At 39.1% G+C, this 19,417-nt stretch overlaps 1 protein-coding gene and 2 long non-coding RNA genes across 6 annotated transcripts in view; 1 reads left to right on the top strand and 2 right to left on the bottom strand.

The window, feature by feature from the left end:
* Positions 1-4,749, bottom strand: part of LOC109303839 — a 10,544-nt gene extending 5,795 nt beyond the window's left edge. The window contains exons 1-2 of the long non-coding RNA XR_002099240.1: positions 4,737-4,749; positions 3,167-3,169 (exon numbers count right to left, since the gene is read on the bottom strand). This is a non-coding gene — a long non-coding RNA (uncharacterized LOC109303839). The remainder of the gene's footprint in view (positions 1-3,166; positions 3,170-4,736) is intronic.
* MIB1 (mindbomb E3 ubiquitin protein ligase 1) overlaps positions 1-19,417 on the bottom strand; it is a 159,041-nt gene that overhangs the window by 70,984 nt on the left and 68,640 nt on the right. For all 4 annotated transcript variants that reach the window (XM_019526144.1, XM_019526134.1, XM_019526154.1 and 1 more), the window contains exon 12: positions 17,842-17,993. In XM_019526144.1, the coding sequence (XP_019381689.1) occupies positions 17,842-17,993 (152 nt within the window). The remainder of the gene's footprint in view (positions 1-17,841; positions 17,994-19,417) is intronic.
* Positions 2,037-7,351, top strand: LOC109303844. The gene is made up of 2 exons (XR_002099243.1): positions 2,037-2,428; positions 4,118-7,351. It is a non-coding gene; the product is annotated as an uncharacterized LOC109303844 (long non-coding RNA).

The following is a 19,417-nucleotide window of genomic DNA, read 5'->3' as shown; positions in this document are numbered from 1 at the left end:
AGGTTTCAGGGCTCTCCCTTCCTCGGCTCACCCCTGCTGCAGGCTTGTACCCCACAGAGCAGGGCAGAATAGCACAAACGCCAGGACAGCTCGAAACATGGAGCACCCATGTAGTACAGTGCCCCAGGGAGCCAGCAAGTAGCTGAAGGTGAGGCCAAGTGCTGCACTGTATGGGGAAGCACCTGCCCACCCAGGGACCCATAACTTCTAATTAGTGCTGCCCGCACACTGTGCAGCTCCTGTTGGTGCAGGCTGTGGGCCATGTGGCTCATGGCCCTTTGGAAACTGGATAGCCCTGAACTAGATTAATGCTAAATCTGAATTTTATCAAAGAAATGTGCAGTCCACTTAAAAACAAGAAAAGCAAAATACAGAGAAGCTGGTAAGTCATCTCTCTTCCATTGCTGAGGTTATAAAATGAAGTGGAGAACAGTGACGGTCTTTGCAAAGTTTGTGTGTCGAGGTCTAGCTGCCAGGAAAATGGCTAGAGTATTTAGTATGACATGTAATATTGGGTGTTTAAGCATTTATTTCACATTCTCTACTAAGTTTCCCAAAGCCAGTGATCCATGATAACGTTTATATTTAAAATGTTAACCTCTAATTTTCATCTAATCAATTAATCATGGTGCTGTGCTCTGGATATCAAGTAGCAGGTTTCTTTCTATTTTTCACCACAAAGATTCCCCAACCCCACCCCTCTTTTTTTAAACTACTACAAATACGCTTAAAGGAAAGCACCCTAAAGAAGAATGACGTATACAATTCAAGTAAACATTAGCAGGCCTAGAGACACTACAGGATATTTCTAACTTAACTTTGGCCCAAACAATGTCCGCATTTTGAAGAGGCTAATGCTGCCCCAAATTTTGATGGGTAAGACATTGGATTTACAATGAAAAGCTTAGCTACAACCTCAACCATGGTACAGAACCAATCTAAATCCCATCATTGTCAGTATTTTGCATTTCAACCCTTATATCTTGGAATACCATGACTCCAAGTATTAACAAGAACAGTTACGGACCTGTAGAGAAGTTAATAATGAAACTATTTCCTACTTTTGTGAAGCTAAATTTAGCTCTGCATTAGCCGCTGGTTCATTATGCTTTGCAATTATTCTTTTCTCCTTGCTGCTTTTAAAATTATATTTTGTGTTTTGGGATTCAGAAATACACCATTACAAAAAGATTTTTGTCTAGACATAAGAGAAGGTTTTAGTGAATTACTTTGGCTTCAGTTATCACTAAGTATTGTATAACACTGTCTAAACTGGCAATAGATGTCAACTATTCTAGCTCTGTTACTCCTAAAGAAATATATTGTCTGCTCTATTTTAATACACAAAAATGAGCTTCCAAGTTGTGAAAGTATCAGTAGTGACCTTATTACAAATGGCTTGCATGCATCAAAAATCAGACCTTCAGACTGAGTCTTATGTTTTAAATTTTCTATTCCTGAAAAACATTTCTTCAGTTGCAGTGCCGCTACTTTGAAAAACTGTTAATTCAAAAAAAGCAATTGTAAAGACTTATAATCCATAGTATAAAAATCATTCACTGTTTAACCGAAATTTATTTAATTTCCGACTCTGCTTTCATCTGCAGGCAAACACTTGCAACAAAATGTATTTGTAAAATTTAACATCAGCAGGCAAAACTTAAAAAGCTATGAAATTAAACAAGGCTACTCAGGCCTCAGACTAAAAAGCAATTTAATATTCATAGCATTTTTGCTGATCAAGAAGTTACACAATCTGTTGTGGCCACAGAGGGTTATTTATTGTTTTATATCTGCCTAAAGACCTTGTGTCTTGCTACTTGCAGAGCTTTTTTCTTTTTTGCTCCGCAGTGTTGCTAAGTATAGTGGCAGCCGCATCAGGCTTTACTAGTAGCAGCGCAAGCTCAGTGCAAATCTGGGAAATGTAAGTGGAAACATGAGAGACCGCTTTATTTGGCAGTGCTAAAAAATATCAGAACAAATGGCTAAGCAGCACTGGAACTCCAGGATGAACAATCAATAGGCAGAGAGCAAGATAGAGCCTCCCTCAGTTTCTGGATCGTCAATCGACAGCTGAGAGACTATTTTTTGCAATGGTTGACTAAATATGGTCAGGGAAGAGAGAGACACAAGACAGCCTGTTTGCCTGGGAGTGCATGTTTCAAATGCTTAGCTGCCTATAAAGCTGTAACAGTTTTGCTTCTGCCCTGAGTGGGAAATACAGTTAGTCTCTTCTATATTGTGCATGTGAGAGCCCTGACCTCGCGCTAAGAGACTTGACCTCTGAAGATGGAAAGTAGCTTCAACACAGATCTGCCTACAGTTAAGCCTGGAAATTTAACTTCAAGCAAGAAAAGATGCAGTGCAATGTCTAAGGAACTAGAAGAAATCAAATATTTGCTGGGGGAGGGGGGCTGCTGCTTGTTTTGTAAGTCACTCCAACTTTTTTTTCCTCTGATTATTTTAATCTAACAATGGGCTAAGTTCACCTTCCCTGGTTTCCTAGCATCCATCTTTGGACACTTAATTCTCAGTCCACCAGGCGCAAGGTACAATTTCTATGCAACATCATCCACATTTTATACATTCCAAGAAAAGCAGCAGGTGCCAATCAGGCATCACTGTTCACACTATTTTGCTTTTAAGTTTTTATCTATTTGAAGTGATAAGGTACTGAATTCACGGACACATCCCTCCTTGCTCCCCCCTCCCATGTAACGAAGAGCTGAATCAGCGAATAGAGTGAACGAACACTCAGGATGAGATGGCTGCTGCTGATGTGTCTCTAGGTCATTACCTCTCTTCCAACTGCAAATGCTGCATGATACTAAGCTTACAGGTAATAGAACATCAGGAGGCCTGCCTTATTCTGCACGTTTAAAGGATGCCTATGACTTTCTGCATGCATAGCTATTATTTACTAGATTGTTTTTATTGTAATATTAACCCCTCTACTCTGGGCACAGCTTAATTTCAGTGTGTTGAAGTATCAAGCATTTGTAGTGTAAAGAGCAGGCTTAAGAGTAAACAACAATAGCTTAGTCCAAATTTCATGGCAAAAAAAACTTGTTTGAGAAAGATCTCCTATCTCAGATGTACTCAAGGAATTTTATTACCATGCATTGATTTCTGAACATTAAAGTAATAGTTAATGTTAGTGGAATACATCCTTACCTTCCTGTGCAAGTCACAACTAGAACTGCTTTTAAAAACCTGGTCAATAATATGATAATTCAGTGCTTAGTTCCAAAGCATATTTTAAGTCAGATTTTCAAAGTGTTTTATATCTTAGATGTACACAAAAACAACCCAGTTAAAAACCTACAATGTGCATGCTGTAATTCTAATGCTGCATTGCTGTTTCTCCTTGTAGTACTGTGCTAGCTACTGCTACACTCTGATTTGCTCTCTATCAGCTGCACTAGGTTTTTGTCATGGGCTGCAGAAATTTTACTTCTTCTACTCTCCCCTTTGCTTAGGGCTTTTAAATTCACTGATTGTTACACCTATTTCAAATTATCCTTTCTAACACCACAAAGATAAAGTGTACTCAATAACTCAAATAAACTCTTGAAATATAATCTACATCTGACAGGTCTTTAAAAGTCAAACCTGGCCAGCACACTGACTATTCACTGGTCATTACAAGATGTCCTTGCATCTTAAACAGATAATAGAATATGAGAAATGGAGAACACATGTACATTTAATGTTTATGTCAATTGTCATTGATATTGCAAGCCCAGAAGAGATTCTGACTGAAGCAGGTGAGTGACTATACAAAGTTAAAAAAAAATTGTTCCAGAAGTGCTGAACAAGTACTAGCTTTCACATGTGACCTACAGCTTGCTTACAGCCCAAATAGTTTCCCCCCTCCCCCATAAATTCAATGTCATCATCTTTTCAATCAATAGGCTCACTGGCACTCTGGGAGATTTCTTCTTTTTAAGAAAAAAAAACAACAAACTATTGGATCTGCAGCAGAAAGGTGATAACTAGACCTGGGAAAAGTTGACAGGAAGTTTTTGTTTGGGGGGTTGTAAGTGGGTGGGGGAATGAGGGGTAAGGTGGAAGGCAAGATAATCTTCATATTAGATGAGTTTATACTTCCCTTCAGGATACTAGATACAAACCATATACCAGCATGGAAGCCTGAGAGAAGATCTCACAGAAAGTTGAAGTTCTTATGGTGGAATACAACTATCCACTCCAGGAAAATACTTTGCAAAGCTACCCATCAATGATCCAACTCTTCATTCAAACCTGGCCAGCCAGAATGAACAGCAAGAGGCAACCAAAAATTGGGATAAGTGCTTCAAGTGTTCATGTCATCACAGAACAATGAACTGTAATAGACTTTAAGCCACTCTGCAGGTAAATTGTATTGTAAATCTTAGTAATAATATTAGCTTATAAACAAGTTTATTGTAAGGTTATTTTTCTAAAGAAGGAACAACCTGCATTTTGATTAATAGAAGGACAAGGAAGCAAAATACTTTGCAGATTCCTCTGATAGATAGCTGTATACCTGCCCAGAGTACATACTTCTTTATGTACCCATATGAACATACAATGCTATGGAATGTAAAGAAGTATGTATTTTTGGCAGGCACTGAACAACCAGTAAGAGGAAACTAAAACAGCTGCTGGAAGAAACAGGTCTCCTTCCTGAGTTACTTTCACAAAGTAAATTAATTTGGTGAGGGTCAGATGATACATGCTACTGTTGCTGTAACACATTTTTTGCTTACAAATTGAAAAGAATTAAATGTTATCCCAAGTCACTTAACAGAGCAAGCTGCTACGAAAGCTCTATTTTGGTTGCATATAAGTTTTGTATATAATCTTGGTGTTTTCATTTTTTAAAGGCAACACAAACTAAAAATGCAAATATTCATTAGAACATACTAGATACAAAAGCATAGCTTATCTGGAAAAAAATCAATGGAGACCAATTCTTCTTAAAATCTATTACATCCACATTTAGTTTCTTATTAATCAGGCTTCCCTTAATGATCTAATTAGATGCAAGACATTATTTTAGCATCTTAAGCATGCAGAACTTGCTCTGATTTCAGTAGTTCTCAAACGTATGTCTTAATTGTTAAATAGTAATTAACGAAGTGTTAAGAAGCTGCTTGAGGTTAAGAGCTTTTGCTTCATAACCCAAAACTGAAAAGTTACCAGAATGTTAAATAATGATATCACATAAGTCTGATATTTGAAATTTAAAATTTGGTCTTCTTCCAAATCAACATTGAAGGCTGGCTGAGCTCTTCAATGAAACAAAATGCAGTGTCAGGTTTATGCATGGAAAGTGACAATGCAGAGATTTCTAGGCCACTGCTGCCAGTCAGTGGATTAAAGCTATTGAGAGATTCCTAAACAAAAAACAAAGAACTACAGGTTACTATTTAGAGACAGTAATTTGCCAGGTCAGGCTTTAGGCTTTTCTGAAAAATGTACTTTAAAAACTTTAAAAAGGGATAAATAATTCTGAATTACATAAGAACATTAACCTTAGTAATGCTCCTTTGACTTGGTTTTAAACTATGAAATGACCAATAAGCTCTAACTGCCAGAACCATATGAAAAGTAACAAAATGGTAACGCTTGAAATCAACTTGAAATTAACTTCTAAAATTAATCAAAATACCCCAAGATATCCTCCAACTAAAACTGTTCAACACCAAAATATCTAGAAGGATTGACTTGTTTCACCAGCTTAACTGTGTACAGATATTACAGCAGTCTCTAAACATCAGTCCCTTGCATATTATATCTGCTTGAGACAAACAGGCAAATTTAACAGAGATTGATTTGTTGCTATATACTTTAAGTTCTGGGGTCATTTTGAATCAGGTGATGGGGGAGAAGCTCTCAAATACAAGGGACCTAACAATGGATAAAAGTGCTTTAAAAAATATGAGTGTGAATTCTTCAACTGAAATATTTTAATTCCTATAACGTACCAAAAGTTAATAGACAATATTATGAATAAAACTGCCAGCTTTTTAAGAGTTTAACTAAAACTGAATAATTATATACATTACAAAGAAGTATTCTTACAAATAGTTTTACGTTAATATAGTTGTTTTCATAAAATACTTTTAATAAATTTGTCTGCAAGTTATTTCTCTTATAAACAGATTCTTTGGCATGCAGTCTCTATGGAACTATAACATGCATATTACAAGCTGGTTTATAATGGAAACAAACTAAACTATAGTAGCTCTACTGGGTGTCGTAATGTTACTTACGTTGGTAGCACCAAATTGCTTTTAGACTCATAGCTAATAGCTTTACTATTGGAGTAAGAGAGGGTAACATCATTTATTTCTATGAAGCTGTCCTTCTTTATGCCTGCAATAATCTGGTTTTAAGACTAACTTTCCAAAAGCACACATTTAGTTTGAAAGGTTTTTTTTATAATGAGCCACTGGATGCAGTATACTTTCCTGCCTTGTCAGTATAGCATTGCAAGGCTATTCTGAAACAAAATGACAATTCTGAAAGTCATACAAAAGTTAAAATTATGTTGATATTGCTTCTTGCTAGTTCTCGTTAATATCTGTCTAAGAATATATACCCAGTCATTCTAAAATGTCACATCCATCACTTAGATCAGCTGTTCAATTTTAACTGAGCACACATTGAACTCTGGGCATCTGCTGACACAGTTGTAACTCAAACATTTTGACTGTGTGACTGACAGGGATAACAGATGCTGACATTATCAAATGCTACACTACTTTTTTCCATGGCCATTTTTTGCCCCGATATGGCCAGTACACTAAACTGTATTGCCATCCAAAAGCACACTTGAGCAGCTGGATCTGTAAAACAGTTCCTGTATAACCGGTAAAAATAGCAACCAGTTTTATGGCAGTCTTTACTGCTTAAGTCCAAGTGGCACACCTGCTATGTTTCTATTAGGATACATGGTGTAAAGAATATATTTACATAAATCTCATCACCAACATCAGACATCACAAACAGATGCACACTATACTTGACACAGTGCATTATTAGGGCATAGTTTGAATTGATGCAGCTCTCCCACCCCCTTGCAAAAGTACAACAGGTCTTTCAAATACAAGCATCACCTGTTCATCTACCACCACTAATCAGCACCTTGCAAGACAATGCCTACATCATAAGCACATTTACAGAGCCTTTTATAAGTTGTGCTAAGGACCTTCATCTAGCAGAAGCCAGAGGCATTGCTTTAGCTGTTTTTTGTTTGCTTGCATTAGGAGTTTGTACACAAAGAGAAACATGTAAAAAAAATCTCCTTGTGTTACACTAAAACGTCGGAATTTCTAAAGGATATCCTGACCAGGGATATGCTAAAAAAAGCATTAAGACCATCTGACATTTATAACTGAGGGCCTGAGATACTCCTCTTCCCACAACCCAACCCGATCTGTTATTAGTGTTAACCAACTGTCATGAAAAACAGCAGCAACGGGTAAACTAAAATACCATGCCTATCCCAATGTGATTTCTTATGATAAAAGATAATTACTATATGTTATTTTACACAAAAAAATACAGCTATTCAGTACTCTGGAATTAGTCAGAAGGTAATACTGTAACTGTACAGTATTATTAGGCCAATCTACCAGTTCTAAAAACCGTGTTTATAAAACTGCAAGAATAAACTGGTAGATTATACAAGCCATTCTGGTATAACTTTCATTCCTGTCCTCCCTAAATCGAGTTATGTGGAATGACTTAAAAATTTAAACGCAAATGTAGATGTGTATAATTATCTCTGAAGAAAAAGTCATATATACTCTGTAAAATTATATGCATATGCTAAGGAAACTTGGGGCTGTTTTGTTATGAAATAAACTTATTGGCTGCCTGCACTCCAATGCTTTGCTAAAGCTGGTAAAATGGAACCAAATCACCTGTTCAATGGATTTGGTCCCCTTCAACCAGCTGTAGCTATGCATTGATCACTACAGGACATCAAATATTTTCAGTGATGGTTATTAGCACATACGTAATTGCAAAGCTGATGATATAACCACTTTGAACATGCTTAAACTCTTCTGAACGAATTAAGAGTAGGCATTTTGTAGGTTGAACACAATTCCAGAAGCTATATTTCTATGTAAACAGTTGCTGGTGTTTCACTCTCCGTTCTGATTCAAGAGAAAAGCGTTGTGATAATTTCACTACAAAAAAAATGTGTAGGCAAATAAATTCAGTTTTCAATTATTATTGCTTCTGGGTTTTTTTAAGGTTCTCTCAAACCTTGTTTTAAAAAATGGGGATGTAAGCTGCTTTTACAAAAGTACTCTAGGGCCATACCCTACTTCACAGGGATATTGCACTACTGAGACTAACTCCTCAGGGTAACAACTGTGTTTGCATCTCATACATGCGGAGCATATTATATACTATTTAAAGATAATACCTATCATTGACCTCACTGCTACACTCTAATTTGCTACTTAATTATGGGTCTAACCTTGAAATTATATGTCTTCCCACACTCCACTTTAGAAGTAAATGTCTCCTTCCAAAGCATTTTAAAACTTACTTCTGTACTTAATACCCCATTTCAGGGGTACCTGCCTTTTACACTGAACTCCTCAAATTACTTATCTGCATTTACTCTATGATGTATAAAATCAGAAAACCATTTTCATGCTTCTAAAAAAAAAAAAGAAGAAAAATTATAGCATTCCTTTTCAGAAAACACATTTCTCCAATAATTTACCAAAGAATAAAATTCCATCACCAACTAGTTCAATACTTAAACCGCTATGAAGTGACTGGAATATAACAATGTGAAGAAATGCAAATTCACAAAACACAAAATATTAATTGGAAAAGGGTTACCAACTCCTTTTTATAATTTCGCAATTACTAGTTTGTGCACAAACTAGTTGTCTCCACAAAATGACATGCCACTTTACTAGAGAACTACATACAAATCTGATGCTTACTCCCACATCCAACGTCTCTTCCAGGTTGAAGCCTAATTAGTCATTTAGCTTTTAATTATTCCTGGAAGAAACTGGTAGCATGGCTGTTCAACAGTACAGTCATCCATATAAGGAACATTCAGGTATTTTGTGCAAATATGACATCAAACTTAAGTTATTATTACACTATGAATGAAGCTCTCTCCGTAAGCTGCCTCAAGACTGCTGAGACTGTGTAAAGACAAATGAAATACCCACCAGGTAGACCTCAAGGAGTTGACTGAAGCCATAATTATAGTCATTTCAGAATCTTACAGTCTATTTTGGTTTCTATTTGATATCTAGAAAAAACTGGCTAAGTGTCAGAGACAATATCTGACTTTTTTAAGCAACCTCAATCAAGGAGGTTCAGAATCTTTGGCAAAAGTCTGAAGCCAATTAGTGTGCAACAATCCAGCCAATTTATACACACTAAACTACCAAGATTGTCTACTTACCAGAACTGCAGCTTTTTACACACTTCATTCATCTCAAACTTATTTTTCCTCATCTTAGCACCACACTTCTTCGTTTAAAAAATAAGTGTATGGCATTTAATTTTCGTGCAGTTTTACACATTTCTAAAAAGCTCAACACTCTCATCTTGTACCTATTGCTGTTCCTTCACTCGTACATCACAGCAGTCTTCACAGAACACATTATGCCTATTAAAAATTTACTGTACAATCATATTCTCATAGAAAAATAAAACAGGCAAATTCCTAAATATCTAAACTTAAGCTACATACTACTTTCCTATCATTCAATACTTGATATCCAAACCTTAGAATTAGAGTGATTTGACCAAATTAAAGCATTTAAAAGAAAGCATTCAGAAATAAACATAGATCGGATAAAGAATATCACTGACATCAACAGATTATAATCTTGCAAATTCAATGCAACTAAATATATCAGATATAGAATAACTGTATCAGAGTACAGCTATGCTTATCTTAACTTATAAACCTGAAAAATCCTCAGTAAGAGACCATCAAGATGAAAGCTGTACTATAATTACAACACAGTATGCATCTAATGCCTGTGACCAAATGGTGATGCACCTAAACTGGCAATTTTTTTATGAGCCACCCAAGCTGGTACAGCATTGTTCTGTTAATTCTATTCAAAGTGACAGCCCAAATAAATCAGGGGCTGGGGAGAGGGAAGTTGGGAGGCAGACACAGGATAGCAGGGAGGAGGGGAGTGGAACATTTCTCAAATTTCATTCCCTGATATTCAGATGTTTTAACCCTCCCTACTGGTGAAAGTCAGAAAAAGGAGCTCAGGCTATTATGGGGTCAATTCTAAATACCTCACTGAAGAATGTTAATCAAAGAGCTTTTTCTTCAAGAAGATAGACCTCAATTTTAAGAATCAAGATACTGCTTTACTAACTCAACTACCACTAGGATCACAAGTAATTAATTTTCTGAAAGATTACTTAAAGTCATGACAGAACTTCTCTAGTAGTCTCCAGAAATCTTGTGCCTTATCTCCAAGTCTGTTTAGTTTCTAGCGATTAGCCTGTCTGGGGTCATAGGGCACTGGCCTTCTTTAAAGCACTAAAGCATTAAAATGAGAAAAATACACACACAGCAGCTTTAACAGCTTAGAGTAGATGGAACAAATGTGTAGGCCAAATCTTAGATCAATTAGGTTTAATACCACTAAAGGTCCCTTTACATGTGCAGGGATCCTAATACATGATCCACACAATTGCACATCCTGTCATGCCACATGTACATGGCAGGAAGCACAATTGTGAGATCCAGCATAAGATCATATCACACCTTATTCCCAGTACAAGGGGAGCCCAGGATTGCTGCCCTGGGCTCCACTGCACCAGCAAATAACAAGCTCCCACAGCTGTGAGTCTCACAGTTGATGGAACTCAGCCCCAGCTGCGCCCCAGATATGTATGGGGTGCATTTAGGGTTGAGTCACAGGAGTCTCAGCCCTGGCAGCTGTGGGGTGCACCCCGATGGCTGGGAGATCACAGCAGTTGGTGTCTCCCAACCACAGAGACACAGACTACAGGAACAAAGTAAAGCTGGATAGAAACCAGCGATAAAGTTATTACACATTTCTGATATCTGGTTGGACCTGTTTTTAAAGGTGCCATAGTTAAATTTGCCAGTCTAAATTAATTGTGCAATTAACTAGGTAACTGCACAACAGATGAAACATGTAGAAAAGACCTAATAATGTGCTGACATATTTGAAAACTCTAGCAGAATACATATACATGGCTGCTTTGGAAGAGGTTTGCCTGCTAAGGCTTAGAACTTGGCATGGAGTCTAGTGCAAGGGTTGTACAGGGCACCCAGTTGCCTCCAACACCCACTTGGTAACAACTGTCCAGAAATCTTTTTTGTAAGTTTTCTACAACTTTATTTGCTTTTTAGATGCCTTTTTGCCTTAAGTCTTCACAAACAGGATCAGCTAACCAAATGACGAGCATGCTTGTCAGCAAAGATAAGGAAGGAGACAAACAGTCTAGAGTACTACAACAACAGGTTAGAGATTCCTTAAAGAAGCTAGATGCTTTCAAAGTTGGCAGGGCTGAATGGGATACATACTAAGTGCAGTGAAGGAATTGGCTGAGGTATTTTCAGAGCCACTGGCTAACCTCTTTGAGAACTCATAGAGGTCAGGTGAGGCCCCAGGTGACTGGAAAAGGGTAAATATAATGCTCTTCTTTAAGAAAGGGAAGAAGGATGTTCATGGAACTACAGACCGGTCAGCCTAAGCTCAATACTTCCAAAGATCACAAGGCAGGTTCTCAAGGAATCTCTTTTGAAGCACCTAAAAGAACAAGGTGATCAGCTGGGAACCTGGTTTTCTCTGTTTAAGAATGGCAAATTCTAATTAAAAATCCCAAATCTGCATTTTTCTGTGATTAAAATGAAACACCACTACATACATATGTATCAGTTAAACGCAATGTTTTATTGATATATTTACCATTTTAAAGCAATTTGGAACCCTACCAGTGCCTGAATCACTATGGGTGCCTATACACGTGCAGACAGGCGCCTCCAACTTGCTGTAATTACAACCTCGGATCAGACTTGATGGTGATTACCGCGCTATAAAATACTCCAGCCGTCACATGCATCAGCATCCCTGCACTGAAAAATGGCAGCAGGGGTGTTTTTAATTAAAACTTGTTCAATGAGCTGTAGTTAAAGCACCCCCGCTGCCATTTTTCAGTACAGGGATGCTGATACACATAACGTGCCAGGCTTTTTAATTAGAGTGGTTCTTAGAGCCGCTCTAATTAAAGCACCCCTTCTTCCCCCAAGCACATCTATAAACTTACTATTATAAAATAAATTCTAAATGCCTATAAACTTTGGCATTTGGTATTGAGTTTATCGTGGAAAATCAGAGTTCCCCCTTCACTCACCAGGACACAGATCCAGCTGCGGCTGTCCCCCCCACATTCACTTTGTGGTGCTGAGCAGCCCCGATATGCTGGTGCCCTGCCCATGCCATTTCCCCTCACTCCACACCTAAAGCCCCCCACCCCTGCTGGTGCCCTTCACTCCTAACCCACAGCCCCCTGGGCCCTGCCAGTGCCCCTCACTCCCCACCCACAGCCCTGTAGGTGCCCCTCACTCCCCATTTACAGACCCCCTCCCAACCCTGCTGGAGTCACTCCGCAACCACAGCCCCCCACCCCCAGCTGCCAGGGCTATGGGGCCAAGGGCCTGGGTCTGCAGCCCCTGGCCCCCTCTAGCAGCACCTGAACCGTGCCTGTCACCAGTGGGAAGCAGCAGCTGCTGCAGCGGAGCAAAACCCGGCTCCCCCTCCACCATAGGCGGCACAGCTGGAGCACAGCCTGTGGGGGGCAGGCACATGTGCGCTGCCTGCTGTGGGCTCGGGGCTCCCCACCCTGCCGCCCTCCCCTCAGGGCCTCAACAGCTCAGCAGGAAGGACCCAGTCCAGCAGGGCAGACAGGGCTGGGCAGGGAAGCTCACTGCCACCACTGGGAGCTCCGCGCCACCATGATGAAGTTCCCCCTGCCCACTTAGTAGCAGCGAGGGGCACAACTCCACACTGCCATCTCCACTGCTGCTGGGTGGCCAGGGGATGCCTCACCATGGTGGCGTGGAGCTCCCCACTCTACCCTGGCACACCGAGTCCTGCCTGCTAGACTACAGAGGCCCCAGGGGGAGGGCTGGGAGTGCCAAGTCTGCAGTGGGAAACCTGCATCCACCCTACACACAAATCTGGGGGCTGCATGCCTCCTATGGCCACCCCTGGGAGTACATGCAGTGGCAGGGAGCCAGGCCCCTTGCCTGACCCCCTGGACGAGCTGCCCACAGCCCCATCCTGCTCCCTGCAGCTGTACATTCCAACCACAGGCCCCCAAGTCCCATACACTGCCCCAGCTAGGCAGCAGCCCCAGCCCAAGTCTTAGCCCTAGCTCTGCCCAACTCCTTCCCTCCCTCACTATGGAGGCCTCAATTCCCCTCTCTCCCTCCCACCCCCAAAGACTTACTTGTGGGAAGCTGCTCTCCAGGCTGCCTGGCAGCCATGTGGATGTGTGAACAAGCACATGCACGCAGCAATCCCTGCCTGACCGCCCTCTCCCATTCTCCCCAGCCTGCAAGGGGAAACCCACTGTTTTCTGAGTTTTTCTCCTTAAAATGAGAAAATCCAGGTTTTACTATGTTTTTACACTACAAATGGAAAACCCAGATACCTGGCGATCAAGAACAGCCTACACAGATTCACCAAAAACAAGTCATGCCTAGCCACTTGATTTCCTTCTATAATAAGGTCAATCTCAGGGCATGTGGGGGAGCAGTGGATGTGACATGCATTGCCTTAAACAAGGCTTTTGACACCATCTCCCATAACATTCTCATTAACAAACTAAGGAAATACAGATTAGGGGAAGTACTGTAACATGGACATATAACTGCCTGGATCATCATGCATAACAAACAGTCATTAATGTCTCAATGTCTAGTTGGGAGGAAGTATCAAGTGAGCTTCCTCAGGGATCTGTCCTGGGTACAGTATTGTTCAACACCTTCATAAATGATCTGTATGATGGGATCAAGTGAATGCTTGGCAAATTTGCAAACGATACCAAGTTAGGTGGAGTTGCAGATGCTCTGAAGGTTAGGACTGGGATCCAGAATGACCTGGAGAGACTGGAAAGGTGAACCACAATCAGTCAGCTGAAATTCAATACGGACAAGTGCAAAGTCCTGGACTTGAGATGGAATAACTGCATGCACAAATACAGACCACTTAGAATGCAGTACTGCAGAGAAACAGTCGGGGGTTCCAATGAACCATAAAGCTGAATGTGAGGCAACAGTGTGCTCCTGGGGCAAAAAACACAAGAGCATACTGGGCACTATTAACAGCAAATCAAGGCAAGTGATTCTTCCATTCTGGTTGGCACTGGTGAGGCCTCCTCATGCAGTACTGGGTCCAGTTTTGGGCCTCACACTTCAAGAAGGATGTGGACAGATTGGTAAGAACCCAGCAGAGAGTAACAAAATGATCAGAGGCCTGGAAAGCAACACTTAGGAGAAAAGAGTGAAAGAACTAGGGTTATTTATTCTGGAAGAGAGAAGACTGAGAGCAGATTTGATAAGTCTTCAAATGCCTGCCAGGCAATTACAGAGAGGATGGAAATGGGCTTTTCTCTAAGGCCACAGGAGACAAGTCTAGGAGCAATGGCTTTTAAGCTGCAGCAGAGGAAATCTGGGTTGGAGATTAAGAAGAACTTTCTCACTGTGATGGCTGTCAAGAAGTGGTATAGGCTGCCTAGAGAAGTGGTGAAATCTCCACCCCTGGAGATTTTCCAGAGAAGGTTAGTCAGACATTTAGCTGGGATGGTTTAGGCAGGGATGATCCTGCCCTGAGCTCATGAGGTCTCTTCTAATGCTGTTTTCCTATGAACCTGCTCATGAGATCCCTCCCAGCCCCATATTCCTATGATCCAAACAACTGAATGAAATGCTCTATATTTAGCAAAAAGATGAACCCTTCATTCTGATACACTGGCACACTTACTTTTGTTTGTCACCCTGAGGCTTGATTATTGCAGTGTTCTCTATATAAGGTTACAGCTTCAAGGCACATGGAAACTGCCACTAATACAGATTAAGATGGCCTACTTAAGCCAAGTTTGTCAGTATATTTGTATCATGCCTCTGGTTTTAGGTGGTTTGTGCTTGCTGAAGCTAGGTTGCTACATCCAGAAGGACGCTAACAATAGGGCAATGAAATCAACTGAACAATGAAGGGAGCAATTGTGAATACAGTTTATAGGACTTTCAAAGAAACTGAACCTAGACTAACAGCATTCTGGCAAGAGATAAGAAACCATGGAACTTCCAAAACTAAATGCGACTTTTTTCCTTGTTTCCATTAATATATTCTTATACAAGTATATAAAACATCCACCCACTCTTGCAATAACCCATCAAACTCCTAACTCAAACTATTTTTTGCATTAACAAAGCAAAATGCTATTTTTTGCATTTTGCATAAAGCATTTAATTTCCTTTTAAATGCCTAGTAATTTATTATATTCAGAAAAGATTAACATACCAACCAAATTTAACCATTCCTCTCCTATAGCAGTGGTACCTAGTTACCACTTAAAGGTTCATGTATTTATATTTGGGATAGTTTTCCTCTGTCATTTAAATACAGAAAGGGTTCTGCATACTCTGAGAACCATCATTTTAGAGCTGATTCTGATTTATTATTGCAATCTAACTGATTATAGTAATCAAACCGCAAAGACTACTTTGCGGTTTGAGTAAGTGCAGCAGACGTGAGCAAGTGCAGCAGAATCTATATCCAAAGAAAGAATCTACCTTATTGCCAAATACAGACAGTTTGATTTAACTGTTTGGCTACTATAGCAAGGAGTACCCTCAAGTTTATAAACGGACAGCAAGTGATTTCTGGACAGTTGCTACCAAATGCGTTTCCGCAAGCATGTATTCCAATATTGAGGGGAAAACCTACGGGAACAGTTAGCTTTTCACTGTGGGAACAGATAGCTTCATTGTACCAATAAGAAAAAACAAAAATAAGTTTCACTGAGCTGCATACTGATTTGACCCTAATTCCAGGTAATTACAGTACATAATATAGATGGGATGAACCCGTGTGTCCAGTACCACACTCTCAAAGGGCTTGGTCTCCTGGAAAAATGGGGAGAAAATGGTACTGTTCAGTGATTGATTTATTAAGAAATCATAGTTCCGACATAGATGCAAATGTTTTCAAAAGAGCATATTAAAATCCTGATTGAATCCTAGAAGCATTTCCTTAGATTCTACAACTATAAGCACAGTAGAAAAATCTAGTGGTGTCATCTATCCTATTGAGTACAGCATCATTTCTACTTATCTACCTCCTCTGGTTTAATGTGCCACTCATAAATATAGCTATAAGTGGCATTATGTAGTTTTGTGTTTATTATATGAAAATCAACATTGCTGTTTACAATGACTTTTCTAATAATCCACCCTAACAACTCAGCTGAAAGTCAAGCTAAGTTCTCTTCTCCTGCATCAGTAGAGGTGCCCTGTTTTTCCAAATTCAATGAGCTGAAAATCAGTGGAAGCATTTTGGAATCGCAAAAGGAAATAAGTGTCTGAATATGAAATTACTAAGAACTGTTGTCCTGACAACTCTGGAAAAGTCATTTATCCGTAAGGTAAACAATGATATAATGAAAATGTTCCATACAGCTCCTCATTTAAACTGAGCAATAAACCAAGAACTAAAAAAACTATATTTAACTGTAGATTAGAAAAAGTATGCTGTAACTGAGCACAACAAATAATGCCTGAAATGAACAATTATGGAATTAACTGCTGTGAAGGCAAAATGCCAGATCTACCACAGAAAGTGTTCGATTATACATTTTTTTGTATTGGATGAAAGTAAATGTGTCACCTCAATGGCTACTTAAATACTGTCATAAATTCAACAATTATTATTTTATAGCTACATGATGCTTTTACTGAAGAAATACTGACCAAAGCTGATGAAACTAATGACTGAAATAACCATCATACAAGTGGGCAGAATTAAGGTTGCTCATGTAACTGCATCCATGGTATTATCTGAACCAAGGGCCTAATTCTTAAGTGTACTATAAAGCCTTGGAAATTCTTTAAAAGTTAAATCAGGCCAACAAATGACTTTTTTCACTAGGTACACACCCTGTTGCTAAGAAAACGAAAGATGTGCAAGGGAATTTGCAACCAAGCTTGCAATCCCATTCCTAGGGACCCTCCACCACTCACTATGCAACATTGTAAATATCTCCATTAACTATGTACATGTCAGTCAGGCAGAATACACATACCTTCCTTCCTTCAACAGATTATTAAATACTTTTTATCAATCACTGTAACTGTACTTTGCATTTAAATAAAACCTCCCTGCTTCCAAATAGAATTTCCACTTGAACACTCAAGGCTTTTAATAAGGGTTCACCCCCTTCAAAATTCCAAAGTTCTATCCCTCAGGTGTTTCAACTCTAAAACTTAAAAAATAGCACAAAACCAAGAGTTAAAGAAAAGTGACTTGAAGAATATTTCCTTCCCCCTTCAAGCTTCCCTTCATATAGTCAAACAGCTGGAGCATTTTTCTAATAAATCTGCCCTAAAAACAGTACTTTGAGGCAGAAGTACATCAGGATACCTTTCAACTTTCCAGAAGTTACGAGCAACTGAAAATGACATAAGAATGGGACTGCTGTTTGACAACTATAAGTTTCCTTGACCTTAATACTACAATTCCCTTCCTCCCCCAGACTATTTTTAGCAAACATTATACAATCGGAAACAAAAACACTTACCTGGGATTTCCCCTTAGCGCAGCATGATGGAGAGCATTAAATCCATTGTTGTTTGTAATAGTTACATCTGCCCCAGCCTCCAACAGTACAGCCAGGATGTCATCACGCTTTTTACTTATGGCATCATGGAGTGGAGTATCCCCTTCAGAATCCTAAAAACAAAATTGGTTTCCCATGAATCTCTATCTTCAGAAGAGCTGAAGGAAAAAAAAATGCCTTGAACAAGACTAGGAGAGTCAAATGAAATACAGTTCATTAATGCCATTTCTATCGTTTGAATTAATTCCAGTCTATTACCAAATATTTTTGTCTTTATGTCTGAGATATACTGTGTTCTTTAACAAAAAAATCAGGAAAAAACCTCATCCAGTGAAAAGTGCATCAACAAGGCAAAATAATAGATTCCCCACATGACAAGCTTTTAGAAAGAAATAATTTTAAGGGAAGTATACCATTTTTCAGTTAGCAAAAGGCTACTTTCCTAGTACTTGATAATATAAAGTGCCAGAGATGGTTCTGTATATACCAAAACAAATTAGGAATGTACATTTATCTTATCTTACCCGTTTTACTTCTAATAAATCCAAATTAAGTGAAGAAAAACATTTATTCCATCCCAGAAGAAATTTGTACAAAATGTATTAAAAACTCAAAAATTTAAGTAAAATGCACAGTTTTGGAATGTCTATGTGAAGTCACAGTTTAAAGGTAAGTTTATGCTGTTGCTGCGTAAGCACAAACTCTCTGGATTTAGGCACAAGGTGATATCCTGGCCATATTTGAAAATAAATAAGTGTTTTGTCATTAACTTAAATGGAACCAGAATTTCATTTGCGTGTGTTAGCAGTCCACCATACTCTGAAAAGTATTTGTACTGTTACAATGGCACACATACAAAGCTGTAATGTTCCAAAAGTGGAAAAATGTCTTGTGCAAACTTGCATAAAATGACCTGCAAATGGAATGAATAAGATATTTTTTCAAATGATCAAACTCCTCACATTTACTGTATACAGACTAAAGTGTATTTTTCATCACATGATGATTTGGCTAACACTATGGGTCTACTTTCTACATTTCAAGAGAAGATGCAACCCCATATATATCTCCTGCACTTTCATCTACTTCAGTGAAATCAATTTCTTAATGATGACTGCAACTTCCTCTACACATGTGACATTATCCCTACAATTTTTATGGCAATAAGAAGACAAGGTTTTTTGGGTAAATGTGATATCTTTCAGTTTAGTAGACCACCTGAATAGTTGGAAAATTTTCCTTGCAAGCTTTTGGGTACAAACCTCCTTCTTCAGGCAGAGGGGGAGTCTACAGTTGTGCTGTGGTCTCCTGGATGGGTCAGAAGCCAGTTTGCAGCAATACAGGCCAGGGAAAATGCAACTATGTGGTAGTGAGGAATCAGAGGGGGTAAGAGACAATGGGGGGCAGGGGAGGGGGAAATAGTGATGTAAAGTAGCCAGTACATTGTAGAGGAGGTGCCTGAAGTTATGATGGCAGGCAGGTTATAAATCTGTCATAAATGTCTATATTTAGTCCATGATTTTCTGTATCCAGTAGA

Source organism: Gavialis gangeticus, unplaced genomic scaffold (genome assembly GCF_001723915.1).
Source record: "Gavialis gangeticus isolate Ggan-Ray unplaced genomic scaffold, GavGan_comp1, whole genome shotgun sequence".
Classification (NCBI taxonomy): domain Eukaryota; kingdom Metazoa; phylum Chordata; order Crocodylia; family Gavialidae; genus Gavialis; species Gavialis gangeticus.
Note: the sequence above shows the minus strand (reverse complement) of the source record. Positions and strands in the feature narration are given on the sequence as shown.